Below are 18,934 nucleotides of genomic sequence, written 5' to 3' on the forward strand. Positions count from 1 at the left end.
CAATCAATACTGACACGGCAGACATCAAAGCTACTAATAAGACTTCAACTCTTATTAAATGCACAATATGTAATTTCAGCCACTAGAAGTCTCTCAGTCAAAACAATGACAAAAGACGGAGTGTGATGACGTTGTGAAGTAGTGTGGGATCACGGGAGTTGTTGTCTTCATTAACCCTTTGAAAACGGACATCCTGCGGGCGGCCCTAGACTGGCCACGGGGGGTTGCTGTTTACGTGGTCCAATTCAAATAGATCTAATATAAAAACCATAACAGCTAGAGCTTTCATTCTTTTTTCAGCGGAAAGCTAAGGCTCTCATCTTTTATACAATCACGTTGTACGCTTGTGTCGGAAGAATGATGATGCAATTATATTACGTAACGTGCTGGTAATAAAACCGGGTGAAACGTAACGACGACGTGGGGTGGCACGGTGGAGCAGAGAGGGGCAGAGCGGAGAAGCAGTTCGAAGTCAGAGAGATTGAGAGAAAGTTGAGAGATTCAGATTCAGATATTGAGAGAGTAAGTGTATTTTTGGAGCATATACGTGTCTTTTTTTTTGTCGTGATGGCGAAGAAAAGAAGGCTTTGGGGGTTTTGTTCGCGGGCGGTGACCAAACAGAAGAGGCGCTTTCTTCTGATCCGGACTCCTTCAGTGAGGATGAAGACCATTTTGTTTAAGGCATCGATCCATATCAGGATATGTAAGCACATTTTTAGGGATTATTATTTATTCATTTGTTTGTTTTTTACATTTTAGAGAGTTGTTTTTTGTGCTGTGTGCGTGTGTGTATGGCCGGTGTGTGTGATTTTCGTGGGTGTGGGAAGTTTCAGACTTTCTGCACAAAGCAGAACGTTTCTGCTTGTCAAAGGATTATATTTTCAAGTTCATCATTATTTTTAATGATGTTTTTTCTAATGTCATTTTCATTTATCTTTGTTTTAGCCCCACTGGAGATGAAGGAGCAACAGAGGACCACCCAGAGGCAAAGCTTCCCAACGCACATTTTGTATTTTGTAATTTATGACACAATTTCAATACTTAGGCCTATATCAATCATTATGGTTTATTGGCTTGCATAACCTTTTAACTTAGTTTGTACAGATTTTAGGGATATGAAGCATTTTAAGATATTCTGGGAAATGACATTACAATAAGCAAAAATACCAATGTAGGCACTTGGGAAATATGTCTATTGCAGATGAAACTAATAAAACGCCTTTGCACTCTGCTCATAAAAATGAGCATATCTCAAAAACTAAAAAATGTACATTGTTCAAATATCTTATGGAATGTCAAGAAATATTTTGTTCATGTTTCTACATTCAGAAATGTTTTGGATCAATGTGTTTGTGTGTTTATTCAGTAAAATTTGATGAAAAAACATGTCCGATTTTTGTATTTTTTAAATATATGACACAATTTGAAAACCTATATCAATTATTATGGTTTATTGACCTACATAACCTTTTAGCTTAGGTTGTACAGATTCTAGGGATATGAAGCATTTGAAGATACTCCAAAAAATGACATCACAATAAGCAAAAATACAAATGTAGGCGCTGGCGGACACATCTAGCCTCTCCTGGTCAGGTATACTCCAGTATTCATCGTTCAGGATGTTTCTACCGGGAGCCGAATTATCCGCAGAGGTCTCCTCCTCTCCAGAACAAACAGACCTGGTGATTAAAACACTTAATTAAAACAGTTTCACGTAAAAAAAAATCAGTGTTTGTCTGACGCTGTTCAGCAAGCACCAGACTTCTGGGAGGGACTGCTAGCCGAACTGTTGCTAACGTTTGCTTAGCTTGTTTCTCCGATAACTTAAGATCCAGATGTTCGATGACTAAAATCCTTCATCCAGTTAAAAGATATAGTTAAAAACAACCAAGATCTAAAAGGTTTATCTTAAAAATGTGGCTTAAAACTGAATAAAAGTCTACATACAACATACATACATTTATACAATGCTGAGGTGTTATCTTGTAGGTGAGTGATCTTTGGTAGACGCCATTGTGGCAAACAGCTGCAACGCCAATGTATTATCTTGTATATGTATACTCTTTGGTAGACGCACCTGTAGTGGACAAACACAATGGTGATGCATGTATCTTATGTGTGTTTACTCTTTGGAAGAGGAGGTATGTCGCCATTGACAGGCGACCAAATGAAACGGACCGTTACCTTGATTAAAATTACGGATTTCTCTAGGTTTGAAAATTGTTGGAAACATCTAATAGCCCTCTAATATGTTTACTGGTGGTAAACATATTAGAGGGCCTGAATTAGAGTTGTAAAAGTTGTAAGTAAAAAGAGTTGTCAAGACAAAGGATACTGAAGCGTGCACAGCTATTTTTCTAGAGGTGTCAACACCAGAAACTATGTATGTTACTTATAGAAAGGGTGCTTGTATGAACTGTTGTATACTTATTTGAGATCCGGGAGGTGTAGTACTGTGTAAGGTCCCCGTCAGATTTAGCAGCCCAGCTTTGTGTAATTGTTTTCAATGAGTGAAGCTTTTTGCTTGCTGCTTTTGCGTTGCTGAGCAACTCGCATTTTTGCAGGAGTGCCTTGAATGCCTCGAGTTGAATAAACTTCAACTCAGAGCAGAAAAGCGCCCGACATCCGTAGCCTTTTTTTCCCATTGTCCGATCAGATGAATTGAGAGGTGGCCTTCTGTGGTGGTGACAACAATCATGGAGGACAAACTAATTGTGACTATGGCTGGATACTGGGAGCTATATGACTTTTCTGAAGTTACCATGATATGAACATGAGCAGGCTTGGAGTAATTGTGGGCTTCAACAAAAAAGGCAGTGTAGTGCGCCTCGTGTTTTGCATTCTGCTAGCTGTTTTACAGCCGGGTCTCTAAAACCCCAAGCAGAGGTAATTTTTTGTAATGGGCGTCTGAAACCGTTGAAAATCATATTTATAGCCCATTCTCATAACATTAGGAAACTTCATAAAGTATCAAGGTGAAAAAATGATGTTAAGTGGGGTTTTTAGCCGTTTTAGCCGTCTGACATCAAATGATAAACAGTGATATCAAAATGAACACTAAATACATTCTAGATGTGGAAGGAAACTCAGACTCCACAAAGAAAGATCAGAACAAGGAATCGAACCCTTTGTGTGTGGAGTCTGAGTTTTAACCATTAAAATACTGTGTGGCCCTTGTAAAAAACTGAAATATATGTAAACATATATCTTCTTAAAACCCTTTAGGATACGTTCATCTCTTGCATTTCTTGTCTTAGGTCCAAGTATTGTCTGCTCATGCTCTCCCTCGCCGCCGTCGTCGCTGTCTGATCCGCCTCGAAAACGACTCTCCTTCCACTTTTTTTGTTCAGCTTCTGAACCTTTTCTCAAAGGGCGTTGTTTTGCTGGATCATGGCGTCTTTCTCCACCTTAAGCGACTTATACATGATGTCGAAAAACTTTTTCTCATTGGAGGTGGTCGGAGAGTTCCTGAACCCTCTGTTGCAGAGTTAGATTTTCTTGGCTCAGAGTGATGTTCTCTCCTTTTATCATATTAATCTTTTGCTCCAAGTCTTGTTCCTTTGAGAGCTGTTTATCCAGCTCGTGGATTTTTTTCTCGAGCTTGTTGTTTTGGCTGGTTAGAGCTTTTTTCTCCGCCTTCATTGATTTATAATTCGCCTTTAGGACGCTTAGATTTTCCAGCTGCTCGTTGAAAATCCGAATTTCTTGATTCATTATGTTGTTGTTTTCCCTCAAGGCTTCCGTCTCCTCTCTCAACGCGTCATGCTTGTTACTCCATTCTTCTTCCTTTAGAAACTTTGCGTGGAGTTCGTTATGTGTTTTAGTTAGGACTCTACTTTGTGCCTGCAGGACTTTCTTCGCAGCTTTCAGCTCTTCATATTTGTCTTTCTCGGTTTTTCTGATCTGGAGAAGTCTGCTGACGACCTCGATTTGCTGTTTCAAACCGTCATTTTCTCTGCTCAGATCTTCTATGTGGCTCATCTTTTCCCTGCACATGACACCCCAAATATTAGCTTGTTTGTACTCACTGTTAAGCTTTTGGAGTTCCTGATACAGGATCTCATTTTGATGGGTTATGGCTTGTAGTGACACATTAATTGCGTCTTCCATTTCATGCAAAGCATTTTCACTCTGGATGTACGTGTATACCTCCTCGATGCGCTGTCGCAGAGTGTCGTTCTGTTGGCTGATTGCCTCTTTCTCTGCTTTCTCTGCATTAAAGGATTCTTCCAAAGCTTTCACACTTTCATGCTTCTCTCTGAGCCCCAGGATTTCTTTCTGCATGGCGTCATTTTGCTGTTTCATTATCTCTGTCTCCTCTTTCATTGCAGCACACCTTTCCTCCGAAGGTCTTTCTTTTCGGAGTTTTTCCTGCAGGCACTGAAATTCTTTTTGAAGCGCCTCATATTGTTCTCTCTTGGCTTCGCTCTCTGCTTTCAGCTCTTCCTCGGCTTTGTCACACAGCGTGTGCTCAAGGTCTCGAATTTGTTGCCGCAGAGTATCGCTGTAACGCTCATACATCTCCTTTGATACTTTCTTAGCATTACACATCATGTGTATAGTGCTATTTCTTGTGGCCCTCTCGCAGATCTCCTGTAATTTTTGTTGCATGGCGCAATATTCTTCCATTGCAGCCTTTTCTTCTGCTTTCATAGTTTCCCTTACTTCCTCCAAACTTTCAGTGCTCTCAAGCTGGCTCTCGAGCACGTGCATTTGGAGTTTCAGGGCATCAAGTTGTTGATTTGACTCTACCTTTGACCAATCAGATTCAGCTGTCAAAACAGGGTCAAAATTCATAACATCAGTGTTACACACAGTGTGGGAACTTTCAGCGACGTGTTTCACATAGGTTTTTTTCATTTACATATTTTTATTTATTTATTTTTTTACAAATCCAAATCTTTTCTACAGATTCACAAACTTGAATTTTTCATGCAGATTTTTTCTTTCATAGGTTAACAAAGGTTGATTTACAACTACAAACACTGGAATTATTTGTGAGCATCACTTTACAAGCTCAAAAGCTTAATAACAACTATCAAAATAAACCATGCAATAAAATATGATAAAACAAAACTGTTATCTCGTACTTGTGAGATCTTTTCTCCTCAAGGAGAATATAAAAGTGAATTAAATCAGGTGGCGTCATCATTCCTCTGTCTTCTCAAATGATGATTGAGGGGTTTTTTTTTCCATTTGCACAGCATTCATAATAACTTAGAAGGCAAACAACTCAAAATGCAAATGAGCCAAAATAAAAACAAGTCAAAAAGAAACAGACAAGAGAGGAAACAAAATAAGATAAATGTAATAAATAAATTAAAAAAAAATAATTAATTAATTAATAAATAGTTTAAAGCAATTCTGTAGTTTTTCATGTACTAGAGATACTTGCACACATGTAGACACACTTATATATGCGCCTACATATACTGTACATTAAAGTCAAAGTTAATGAGGGGGTTACACACAACCATCTGATATGTCGTCCTTGGAAACTGATTGGAAAAGGGCAGGCACTGGATTCACGAGATCATGCGAGAATCCTCATAGGACGCTATGCTGCCTCACAAGCTAAGTGTGAGGCAGCTACATGTTTTATGTAGGATATGGCTTTTGACCAGTAAAAACCACAAAACGCATCATCTGGCTGGATGAAGAGGGATATTCTATTACAGGGAAGAGAGAGAACAGTCTTAGCTATTGATATTAATAACTATTTTATCATGTTCAAACAGCTGGAGCCACTTAGGTATTTTTTAATGTTGGGTATTTCCAATTTTTTGTCATGAACTCTGCATCTGCCATTCTTGGATGGAGTGGTGCCAAAACCAAACCTGCTATGGACACTGCTACACTCAAGAGGCTGCTCAATATTTCAGTCTATATTAAACCACTAAATTCTCATATATATATATAAAAGTGTATAACCAACAGTACTAAGTCACATTCTGGTCTGCATGTACAATGAAGGGCTAATGAATGAATCAATGAATCAATCAACACATCAGTGGGTGAATGGGTGGAAATATGAGTGAATAAATACCGGACGACAACAATGAGAGGATGACCTGATTCTTTCAAGCCTGCCCCTTCCCCTCTGAACGAACTCTAGCGAGACTTGTCATCTTGATGGAGCGCAGCAATCCCAAAATAACCATCTGAAGGGGTGTTTTCCCCCTCTCTTTTCATAAAACAAACAACTCTGGACCTCGAGCCACAACCCCCGTCCGTGCCCAGAGGTTGGTCTGATCCGATCAGTTCACCCCCCATCTCAATCTGACAATAACTGGAATATGATGTTGATACAGGTGGTTTTTTCAACAGCATGCAGATAAATTCCTTTTCTGTGGCACTAAACACACACATGGGCCTGCTGGTAACTAACTGTGCTGTGAGCCTCTCGTAGTAGAGCCGCTAGCTCAGCCACAACACAGAAACTTTTACAAAGGGCCATGAATGTGCTTCTAGTGACTGTCTCCTGTGCTCCAGTGGACTCTCTGTGTTTCCAGGGTGGACACAGAGAGTCTGACAGCAGCTGTTCATTCATTCATTCATTCCTGTAATTATGAGAATATTTTTGTTTTAAACTACAATACCCTAGAGCTGCGCCATGCAGCTTAATACAAATCAGCACCACAGTTGTAGTTCTTCTGGTTCGCAAAATAGGGATCTAAATAGGGTTGCAAAAAGATAAATCGACTGAATATATCAAGTATCTACTACAGCTGAACAAGTAATTACACTGCACAAAGATGATCTATGTTAAGAAAAAGAAAGATGTTGGTTTATTTCAGATATTTTAGCCAAAACACGAGTCAAATGCAACAAGTCTGCCCACAACACAATGGCCTTCAGTGAGCCACGTCATCCAACGTTGTGTGTGTGTGTGTGTGTGTGTGTGTGTGTGAGTGAGTGAAGGGGGGGGGGGGGGGGGGGGGGGACTCAATGAACCGGCTGCACACAAAAATTTTAATCAGTTTGGAATAAATTCAGTAATTAAAAGTCAGTAGCAGATAGTAGTAGTAGTAGTAGTAACACAAAGAGAACGGTCTTCATCTCCACAGTGATGTTTGATGAGGCTCATGGGTAATCTAGCTGCTTCCACAATTGAAAACTGACAAATAAAAAAACTCTATTCCTCAAAATCGTAGGAGAAATCATTAAAACTGATGACCTTAACATTAACCTATCATATTGTTGAGTTATCAAGGACACATTTATGTTTTTGTGTTGAGAAAGACATTAGAAGAAAACCTTAACGCGACGACAGTGAGGAAAATACTTCAAGCAGTGGGCCGAACGCTTCATATTTCTTCACAATTCGTCAGAGAAAACATGGATTTTTTTTCTCTGTGAGATTTGAGCGTAAAGGGACACACCACCTCCGCACAAAATAAGTCAGTACAGACTAAGTGGCATGAAATGACACAAAACATGTAGTGATAACATACAGGAATAATACAGATATTGTAACTGATACTCTAATATTCTGATATTGTAATGTTCTGAGAAGACAATTTGATGAAAGGTCGGCCTGATATTACGTCAATGTTGACATTGATAAGAGGCACAAAGTATGCTGAACTTAACAGAACAGTGTTGTACAAACATCAGAGGGTTTGTTAGTGCAATCGCCCTGACAGGCACGTGGACAGTGGCCTGTTAGGTGTTTTCCAAGGAAGAGCTGTGCAACATATCTGTCTGTTTAATGATACAACTTGTCATAACCAATCAGAATGTCCCAACAAATGGGCGGATTTGCCTGCTGAGTGTATAAAATTTGCTAAGACTGCCAAACTGTAACTGTTGAAGGTTTTTGTGCCCGCTTGCAAGCATAAGAATAAAGAAATTGGCATGTTATTCATAGGTGATGCCATGCTGGGATGAGAGGCACAAATTGAAAGTGTTTTGATATTTATACTTTGAGTGTAGCTAATGCGAAATATGTCACAATTAGAGAATTCAAATCCAAGCAGATAGAAAAAAGCTGATTTTGAACATTGTTGGAAAAATCACCTGTATTAACATCATACAGACCTGTATGTGTACAGTGCAAAAAAACCCCACTGTAAATCTGTATTCAAGCATTTCAGTTACTTCTAGTTTACATTACTTGGACTTGGACTTGAGACACGACTCAGACATCAATTTGGGGACTTGTACAAAAGTTCATCATAATTTATATAAATTCAGATTTAACATTGTGGACTTTCAGCTCAATTTAAGCAAAAGATCCTTCAAGTGCCAAATGAACGTCTAAATTATCCATATTGATGCAGTTCACCAGTCACATTGGAGGTAATTCTTAAAAATAATACTTTTCAACAATGTTTGTCTTTCTGTAGAGTGTGTGGGTCGGGACTATGCTTCCCTATTCTTGTATAACTGAGAGAACAGGTGTATGATTATCATTAAGTGCTTGATGTGGAGTACCTTATTGGAACTTGAGCTAAGATTGTTGTGTTAAAATTGAATGCTCAATAATCAAACGTCAGTCAAATATGTTAAAATGTCAGTCAAGAAAATAATGTATCTTGCTGCTGGGTTTACTGTCAGTGTAGTGGGAAACCCACTTGTGTCCGTTATGGCTAAACACACAGCTCAGGTCAGTTTAACTTTCATCATAACAATGTTACTTTGAAGAAATTATGTTATATTTGCCTAAATTTGCAGCTAATTTCCTCAATGTTGTTGGGGAGATGATATTTTTCTCTTCTTCCACAACAGAAAAAGTTTGAGAATCACTGCTAAACATAAAATACAAAATCACTAAGAGTGGGAACACATTTCTGAATTATAAATCCACAATATATGAACTGTTTTGGCCTATTCTGGGCACATAATTACTATATTTTTGTTGTCAGAAGAGCCATAATGCTGAGATACTCGTGTACCAGCACACATTCACACAGTGACACACAACAGTCCGTTACCTGTTCCTCCCCATCTTCTCATGGTCTTTGACAACACAGTGCAGCTCTGCTCCGGAGTCCAGAGGAATCCCCTTAAGATCCCATTCAAAACCCTGACACAGAGACAAGGAATATTATCTCATATACTCTAAAAGAATAAATTAAGTGTGTTTAAAATATTTAATAAGTTCTATATAATTCATATGTAGCTCCGTCTTTACAAAAGTACACAATACTTAATTGAGGTTACACTTCATTGTTCTATATTTGTTTGAGATTTGACATTTTTGAGACGGAAAAACAAGTTTAAAAAAGGTTGAGACACCCTGATCTACTTTATCATGCAGTATATTGATGGTTTGGATGTGTAAGCTGCTGTTGCTGAAATGCTTTGGATCAATTTTAGGAAAACAGATGACCTCTGTTGCAGCTCCGTTTTATGAATTAGATGGATAAGATGTGTGACTTTTCATATTAGGACATTACAATAATCTGTGTTCATAAAGGAACAAATTCTTAAGGCGGCATCTGTTTATTGAAATTACTTGGTAGTTACTTGTAGTTGTCTAAATAGCAAATAATTAAGAGGCGGTCAAGAGAACTTACCTCATTCCAAACAGGGTTCGGGTTGTTCTTGATGACTTTTGTCTTCTTCTTAGACCCTGAAGAAAATGTAGAAAGAGGGACATAAAGGGGTTAGCTTATAAAACAAACAACAAACTGTGCTGTCTTTGGTCTTAAGTTGAAAACAGTTAGCTAGTTAGCAACAAGGCAACAAACTCTGTAGTACTGTAGCACTTAACTCACTTTTAGTTTTTTGTTTTGTAGGAAACCAGTTTTTGTTCCTATGAAGATTAAATGTACTTATTGTCAGTCGTTTTAACCCAAATTTCTGTCACATGATTGAAATTTCATGCAATATAATGTAACACCCCAATATTTCTCTTTTTTTGCTAGCTAATAGCCTGTTGGCTAGCTAGATAGCAAAACCTTACATGTTAATAAGTCAAGTCAAGTTTATTTGACAAACACATATTCCATTACATATATCAAACATATACGATAAAAACTTATAAAATAAGGAGATGTTGCATATATAAAAACATATAAGACAACATATAAAATTAAAAGGTAAGAAGGTATTAAAATAAAGAGAGTAGGATATAAAGGTATTATTATTAAAAAGGAATAACAACAATTATACTGATTCTAAAATGAAGGTTTTACCCGTTAACCACACACTTTAAACCAACTAAAAGCTTGCGAATAAAGATACGTTTTTAAAGGAAGACACTGTTGTAGCGGACCTGAGTTAATAAGAAAAATTTAATTAATTACTCCTTACATATCGTTAATTGAAAAAGTAATTATGTTACTATACTAGTTACTCACTTATTCTTTACATTACATTCGTTACTCAGCCAAATTCCAGCAAAGGTGTCTTTAAAAAATCTTTAAAGCCTCTAAACCCACACATCAAATATTCTGTATTTACACATGCAAAAATGAAACAGACAATACAACATTGTGGTTTGACAATCAACTAACCTACTGAGCTTAATGTTCCCTTACACTACTCATTACTGAGTTACTAAATATGAAAAATGCATTATGTTACTAAATAATGCGTTACGGCCCGAGAGTACAGCAGTTTTAAAGACAGTGATTGTTGTCTGACATGCTAACAAAATGTTTGATCAATATTTAGGCTAAAGCTGATCAGTTGAAGACATATAAAGTGTAGGAAAATGCATTTTTCTCTTTTGAAATTTGTCCCAACCGCCACAGTTCCTCAGGCTAAAACTATTAAAACTTACTTTGCAAGACCTTTCACACAAACACACATTCAGTGGCCAAAATCTGGTGTTCCCAATTGACATTAGTATGAAAGTGTTTGTGTGTGTGTTATCTTTTCTGTGGCTTCCTGTAACATGAAGTTCTGAGCTCTGATTTCCTGTCTGTCGGGCACTCCGGCAGGAAGTGAGAGGTAAGATGGAGCAATAAACTGCCAGGATTCATCTTCGGCTACTGAAGAGCACACACACACACACACAAAACACCTGAGAATATGAATTATCCAACTGTAAACAACTTTCATCATTTCCATTTAGTTTTAGTTAAACAGAGGAATAGATGCAGGCACACACACACAGATTGAGATGTTCTTTCCATATGAAAGGAAACCGAGACAATGACTATTGTTGTATTTCTGATTTTAGACGCTACTTATTAATTTCCATGAAATGACCACTTGACAATAGCTGTTAATAGATAAATAAATCTCCTAGTTTTGTTGAAGGATCAAATGCTTCATAATGAGTTGACAGATATTTTCCTGCCTTTATCTTTAAGGGAAATAAGGCGTTTTTAAAACCCATCCGGTTATTTAAAATCAGGCTTGTTTCTTGGAAAGCTGACATTTTGGAAGTGCATGGTTTTCCCTAAAAATCGGGGATTATCAGTTTGAAGATGAGAGAGTGATAGTGGTTTTAGCAGTTATTTTAAAAAACGAAAACAACGCTGAAAACAAACCCTGACTCTTGGAAAGTACATTTATACGCTACTATATTGTTTTCCCAATCATGTTACATTGGCAAATGTTATCTAGATGATGTTAGTAGTCAAGGTTTTCTTCCAATTATTTAAGTGTTACATTTATGTACCACACTGAAGTCAGAGGGAGGTGGTCGGGGTGGATGGTGACCGTACAAAACGCAGAACTCTGACTGAGGTTTGCATCCTGAGTCCCCTTTTGGGATTAGATTTAGGCAACAAAAGCACTTTGGTCAAGGTTAGTGAAAGACTGTTTTCGGTTAAATGTTAATGAACACATTGTGCTTCAAGTCACCTTTCTATAATAAACCAAGAACATGATATTTTCCTAATCTTAACCAAGTGCTGCCAGTGCGTAAACATAACCATACAAGAGGTTAATAATGCTGTCGTTACTACCAGCAGATATTGTGCCGCAAGATCGGATATTTTAGCGGGAAAAAAAATTAAATAATAACAACATTTTTTCGACTTGCCAGACACGGCAGATGATTACCAACATTTTCAAAGTATGTTGACAGAAAAATGTAATTCATACGTCATTACATTTCCCTCAATATTTAATTATTGTTTCAGTTTAGTTGTATCTAAATGTAATTTTTTGATGACAGGGTTGCTAAAAACACAACCAAGAACCTTCACTGATTACACTCATTGCAAACCAAAAGTAATCTGTTGCAAGTCTTTGCATTTGGATGAAATATTAAGACTGTCCTCACAAGAAAAATTACCCCCTAGCGCCCATCGTAATTATGACGAGATCAAAGGAATAAATCAGATGACGTTATTATACCATCAAAGTCAGCGTACGGAGGAGTTCAAGGTGAACAGATGGGTCAACGAACATCTGACTTTAACATCGCTTTTTGTTTCCCGTTTCCAACAGTGAGTCAACATTGTTTTTAAAAAAATCCTTGACCACAATCGTCCCCTAATCTTAACCACGTAGTTATTACTGTAATCATGATGACGCAGGGCTCGTAAAACCATAAGGAAGTAGTTATTTTAGCCAAAACCACAATGTTTCCTTAACCACAGCAAAGTAGTTTTTTTTAAACCCAGACCATGATGTTTCCCTAAAACTAACCAAGTCACTTTTGTGTCTAAATCTAACCAGACCAGGTTACAGTGATTTTACCAGACAAATGATGTCATCCTACTGATTACTGTTGTAATCAGAGCAGAAAACACAACAACCAAAAAATTGCTGGAAATATCACGTTTGACGACTTTTGGTTACACAACTGATGGCCTCAAGTTCAGATCAGGTTTACACTGTATTCTTAATGTGCTTGTACACACACACACACACACACACACACACATTCTTTCCCTCCTTGCACACCCAGAGAAAGGTTGTTTGCTTTCCTGTTTTCCTCACAGTCATCATCCAATGTGAGAGCACACACACAAATACCTACGTAAGTGTACCTCCGTTCTTGGAAGATATCTTAAAAAACACCTCCACCCTTCCACAGAGGGGTCGAGAGGGTACGTTATATTTGTGTAATATGTGTGTGTCTTTTTGTGTGTGTGTGTTAACTGTGTAAATCTCCTAAGAGCTCACATCTAAGTTAGCATCTCAGAGACAGGAAGTGGCACAGCGTCAACTTCCTGGTTGGTTCAGCTTGGCACAGTTTCTGTCATTAGCCAAGAATAGAACAGACTGTGACCTACAGTGTGGATAAATACGTATGGGAAAGCTAAGTTTAGACATGAGCAGTGTGTGTGTTGCTATATCCGTGGCCTGCTTGAGTTTAGGAACTAAGATATGAAGAGTTTTTTCTTCTTAATCTAGATTTAAAGTTTTGGGTGTGGATTAGCTTTAGCAAAACATAATATGCTAGCCTGGTTCCAGAAGTGTAATCACAACCACATCTCAAATATAAGCAAGCAATCAGTGGTCATCCCAAGAAAAACTACAGCAACAGACATTTGTTTAAATGCCTTAAAATAGTATGTTTACATTTTACAAGAACCTTTTTGTGGCCGTGAGAATCATGACTCGCCTCAACAGTCAAGGTTGGTTTCTTTGACCACAATATTTCCATATTTCTATGTTTTAGTCAAGTCTCATCAGGCTCATCCTCATGGTTTTCAGCCACAGCAGGCAGCTGTTTTCCTAAAAATCTCTGATAAACTACTGCCTGTCAGCACCAAATGACCCCTCAAGTAAGGGTCCAGCTAGTAAGTAACACAGTGGAACATTTAGCAGCTAAAGAGCCTGGTATTTCCCTACATGGTGGAGAGCAAAACAGAGCTAAAAGAGAGTGAATATTAATATTAAACTGCTGTGTGTGTGTGTGTGTGCGTGTGTGTGCCCAGGCTATGATTAGCACAGGGCATAGTTGAAGTTAGTAGGGTTGCCAGATTTTATTTCTGTTTTTGACAGAGAACAACGCTTATCGTTCCAACAACAACACTTGGGCCGGAAATCCTCCTTGCAGGACACAAACATTCAAACGCATGCACACATGCTTCATTACCTACACCTGCAAAAACACACGTGTGCTCACAATCATGGAAGTGCATGAAAAAGAGGGTAAATTAACTACAGTACAGGCTAATCTGGGGAAAGTAGGCAGAAAACAATCTCAATTGTAAACCAGTGCAGTAACATTACATTACATTACAGTGCATGTAAAGGATTTCACTTTTTAGCCACTTTTGTGAAGTTTCTGCCAAGAAATATGTTCAGGAGATCCAACCTGCTACATGTTCAATATGATACATTTAAATACCAGTGATCAACCAAATCAAACATGAACTTTTCAATCAAAATTAGTCAAATTTAAGTTGCCATTCTGTCACCTGAAAATCACCAAAACCAAAACCTTTCAGTCCATAAACCTCTATGAACTCTTCATGTGTTTCATTTTATCTCAATGACATCTTCCATGCTTACGGTAACAAATTAGCCTAAATATTTTAATCAATAGCAAGTCCCGGTGAGCTCTATCTTACAGATTTACACAATATTTTTGCAAAACTACCATGATAAAAGTCTCAAAGTGCATTGCATTTTGTGTTACAAACAAAACTTACAAATGTCTTCCAAATAATTACAATAAAACTTACAAATGTCTACTACCTGCGTTCACTTTCTGTATCATCTGTGTTTCTTTTACACATAGATTTTGTATTTTAGTTTTAATAGAACTGCTTTTTTTGCATATTTGAAAAGTTTGCACAGATTTTCCAAAACTTGTACATCTCTTTCTCTCTTACCATGTAAACTTAGTTGTGTATATTACTGTAATGTATTTGTAACTTATTGTATATGTTATTATTATTTATTAAGTATTTACACTTGTTTTACTACACTTTTTTATCTCTTATCTTCAGGTGTCTCATCTTATTTTTCTATATTTTACTGCAATCTTATTTCCACACACACTGACCAGTACACACACACACACACACACCTATATTCTTTCTCCTCCCACAGCTTCCTTGCTCCTCAGACCAGTTTTTTCCCCTTTCATTATGGTCCCTAATTTCTATAAATGGACATGGTATCTGTTTCTAGAGGGGAGGAAATTCTCTCTCTCTCTCTCTCTCTGCTCTAAATTCCTTGTTACAACACAGAAATACTTATTGAGACCAACAACCTCCTGAGCAGCTTCCTGAAAAATGCCACTAAGTCATCTCTTTATTTCAGCACTTCTTGCAGAATAAACTGTAGTTACAAGTTTAAGGTTTTAATTGAAATGTAAAGAAAATCACCTATTGGCTTCTCTTCTACTGGTAGCCTACATATCATGTCTATGATGTTGATTGTTGTTCAGGGAGTTGTTTAGTGGTAATGATTACTTTTCTGTTAACCTACCTCGTCTGTTTCTACTTAGAAGTGCAGTTAGTGGTTTTCTACATTGCCTGCAGAGCCCACTGACAACCTTAAGAGAGAGAGCATGAACCTTTTACCTCCATCTGTAAATAATACTGTAGTATATAGATGGAAAGAGATATAACAGAACCGTTATTCCAGTCTCAATCTGCTACATTTGTCTTTATTGACAAGAAATGCACAGATGTGGCTCCAAAAAGAAGACCATTTTATTTTGGACTGACACCAAAACTCTGACATTTATTGTTTGTTTAAAGTCACTACCTACCATCAAATTCCAGTGGAGCCACTAGAAAAGGACAGATAATTTAAAAAAGAACTAAGCCAAAGTCACATTTATCTGTCATATGCATCTGCTGCATTACAGCAACTGCACTTAACTAGTTGGTTGTTAATACAGTAGGTATTGGGCAGGCGTAATGACCACCTGTGAAATCAAATGCTGTAATAGGGCTTTTATTGTAAGTATCTAAACACAAAAAAAACAAGTGAAAATGTTGCCAAAGGCAGGAGGTAGTGACAAACATGCAGTGACATTACATAATTTAGAGAACATAGACACACCCACTCACATATATTTATATCTCTGTTCCATCTGTCTTTGTAAGGTCCAATTTAAGTCTTAGAACTGTCATATCCCCACTTAAGACTTGATTTTTATGAGGTTTGCATTTGGTTTACATTAAGGTTGAGGTAAGAGGGTCCTCACAAATGTGTAGTACAAGTGTGTGTCTGATGGCACCAGGAAACAGTGCTCAGACAAAGGCAGGATGTTAAGAGCAGAGCTCACCTCATTAAGAAGGCAGACACTGACTTGTGGAAAGTACAACAACAAACTGATGGAAAAACAGACGGCCGCTGAGGCCAGGTAGCCAAGTCCCTTTCACATTGTGCCATTTGGCATCTTCAGTTGATGTTTACTCAGAGGTCACTTTCAGCCAGCTTTGCTCTCCAACACTGGTGTGACGTTAATCTAGGACTCAAGTCACAAGTCGAACTGAATTTAAAATACATTTTTTTCTAAGAATTTTTATATTATAATATTATATGTCAATACATATTTATATGACAGCGGCTTGGAGTTCTCCAGGGGACGTGAACAATTTCAATGTCAGCACAATATCTGTGAAATAGTTTAAATTCAATTCAAATGGCCTGACAGGCAGTTAACCTGTTGAGGGCCGATGTTGTTAGCTGTTGCTTCGTCAGCGTATGCTTAAGGGCGTGGCTACATTATGATGGACATTAGTTAGATAACGTAAACATGGCGTAACTCCAGATTCACTGAGTATAAATGTCGCCTATTTCAGTGTGTTTTCAGTTCATGAAAGTTAATTGTAACATTTTGATCACCTAAAAAAGTCTTGTTCAGCATTTGGTTGTACTGAAAAACCCTCTAAGGAGATGGATGTTCAGTTTTTCCAGCAACTACATTTTGTTTGAATGGTTTTAAGCCCATTTTTTGCTAGCAAAAATTAGCGTAAGCATTAGCATTATCACAGTTGACCATAGACTGTAAATGCACCATGCTAACCAAGCTAGCAGTTAGTGCTAGGGTCAGCTCCACCCTCTTGTCCAAATATGGTCACTTCTCATCACTTCTGGCTCCAAAAATCTAAGATGGCGATAGTCAAAATGCCAGACTCAAGGCTTCAAAATGCAAGTCCACAAACCAATCCATTATTTTTATACAGTTTATAGTACCTTGTTTTGTTTAAAAAAAAAAAAAAAAAAGCTAGCAGAAAATGTGTCACAGTCGGCCATTTAGCTAGCAGCCTGCGCTTGTGCACATTGACGAATACCTTGGGGGATTTTGGAAGACAAAACAAATTTTTTCATCTGCGAAGTGCTGTCCATGGTGTTGAAGGGTGTCCTTGGTAGATGTGCCAAGCGCTGAAATAACTGTCCCCCATCCTCATGAAAACGCCTATGGTGCATGCATAAGCGCATACGTGTGCGCGTACACTTAAGGGTCCCAGTTTGGGGGTTTGAAAATATGGTCAACCTAGACTGAAGGGACTGAAGGCCTGAAGCTGTCCAAATACAGTTTTATCCTCTTTTGCAAGATATGCACAATATGCAGTATGAATATAGTTTATGATTTCTTACATAAAAAAGTGAGGAGAATTCGAATTTCAATTAGACGTTAAGTCACAAAAATAAGGACTTGACTTGGACATGAGTGCCGCTAGACTTGACTACTTAGGACTCCTAAACCCGGGACTTGAAAGCAAGTCCCGGGTTTTTACCTGGTAAAATACCAGAACAACTTGCATCCTGACTTGCAAATGTCCCACGAAGGTGTGTGATTTGACTTTCCTTCAAGTGCCTGAAACTTGACTTTGACATGAACACTATTTTCGACAACAATGGCTGACTTTTATGTACATTGCAGTGCAGCGTCTTATTACAGATGCCCTGAATCTCCCATGATCCTCTTACCTCTGAAGGTGACACTTGCCAGGGGGTCAGAGTGTCTCAGGTTGTTGGCTCGCTGAAGAACACAACGTAACATGGCTGAAACCTAAGCAGAGTCCCGAAACCTGCCAGGCTAAGAGAACTTGCTCAGAGAGGGAGGAATCAGGTCCGAGTGATTGGCAGGTGATTCGGTTCACCACGTCTGAAGGAACGGTTGGTTACATGACAAGAGGAGCTTTGATAATGATAACTAGTGTAACCAACCACTAGAATGAACAAACCAAAGACAAGTCGCAAAAAAATTTAAATAAATGTGAAAGAAAGGTTTCTAGTGGTATTCTCAGTGAGTAACAATAGGATCACTATGTCCACTGCTTGAAAAAACTGAAACCAACTCTTTCACAAAGCAAATTCTGAGGCTTTGTTAAAGGATTTTCCTTGTTTGGCAGAAGGCAAGCCCCAGCATCCCAAAAACAAAAAGGTAAAAAACAATTATCCACAGATTGTTTCAGCATCTGTCTGTATCTGAAACTACAAAATGAAAGCTCTCTCTTCACAAAACCGGCTCCTTTCTCTTCTGACTCTCTCCAACACATTCATAGTGAAAGAGGGCAACAACCGAGCATGTCAGGAACACACACACACACACACACACACACCTCACATCCAGAGGAAATCTCAACATTTCCTGTGCTCTTTTCCTCTCTTGTCTCCTGGTTGTTTCCCTATCTTTCCCACATCTTTGCCTCTCTACTTGGCTGTGCATTCACGACTTGCCTCCGCCTCTTTCTCTTTTAATCCCTTTATCTTACTTGGTCCATTTCATGGCTTTTTACCTTATCAGGTGTTTTCAGTAAACTGTCTCTTAAACCCAATGCTGCCAAAATTTTCCCAAATATTTGGCACCATTCTTGGTGAAAAAATGTGCCTTAGAAATCGTAGAAAACATATTTACTGATAAATCAATGGTGTTGTATACCTATCTTTGCTGGATCTGGCTCTTACCTGGTTAAAGTTCAGGGACTCAAAATAGCGTATTTTATGGTAAGACATGACATTGGTCAAAACTGTCATTGAAGCCTGATGTGTCATTCAAGTTCAGGTCAGGTCAATAACTCCCATGGTTTTCCTCAGACTAAGAAAGCTAAATTTTACTACTAATCTTCTACTCTAAAGGCCTGGTTTTGTTTTTTCTCAAATC

The 18,934-nt window shown here is 38.1% G+C and overlaps 2 protein-coding genes across 12 annotated transcripts in view; both read right to left on the minus strand.

Moving 5' to 3' along the window:
* The window catches only part of dysf (dysferlin, limb girdle muscular dystrophy 2B (autosomal recessive)), a 104,619-nt gene extending 85,924 nt beyond the window's left edge, over positions 1-18,695 (minus strand). For 2 of the 11 annotated variants that reach the window (XM_042401014.1, XM_042401019.1), the window contains exons 1-3: positions 17,758-18,578; positions 9,522-9,577; positions 8,937-9,028 (exon numbers count right to left, since the gene is read on the minus strand). In XM_042401014.1, the coding sequence (XP_042256948.1) occupies positions 8,937-9,028; positions 9,522-9,577; positions 17,758-17,830 (221 nt within the window). In that variant the 5' untranslated portion in view covers positions 17,831-18,578. Of the gene's footprint in view, positions 1-1,958; positions 2,045-8,936; positions 9,029-9,521; positions 9,578-17,757 lie in introns of those variants that run through there. The other 9 variants (XM_042401012.1, XM_042401017.1, XM_042401013.1 and 6 more) reach the window with 9 other exon arrangements.
* On the minus strand, positions 2,185-5,249 carry LOC121889221 (interaptin-like). Its single transcript, XM_042401024.1, has one exon. The coding sequence runs from the start codon at positions 4,858-4,860 to the stop codon at positions 3,445-3,447; it is 1,416 nt and encodes a 471-aa protein (XP_042256958.1). The 5' UTR covers positions 4,861-5,249; the 3' UTR covers positions 2,185-3,444.
* Positions 18,696-18,934: the final 239 nt, after the last annotated feature.

Source organism: Thunnus maccoyii, chromosome 22 (assembly GCF_910596095.1).
Source record: "Thunnus maccoyii chromosome 22, fThuMac1.1, whole genome shotgun sequence".
NCBI lineage: Eukaryota > Metazoa > Chordata > Actinopteri > Scombriformes > Scombridae > Thunnus > Thunnus maccoyii.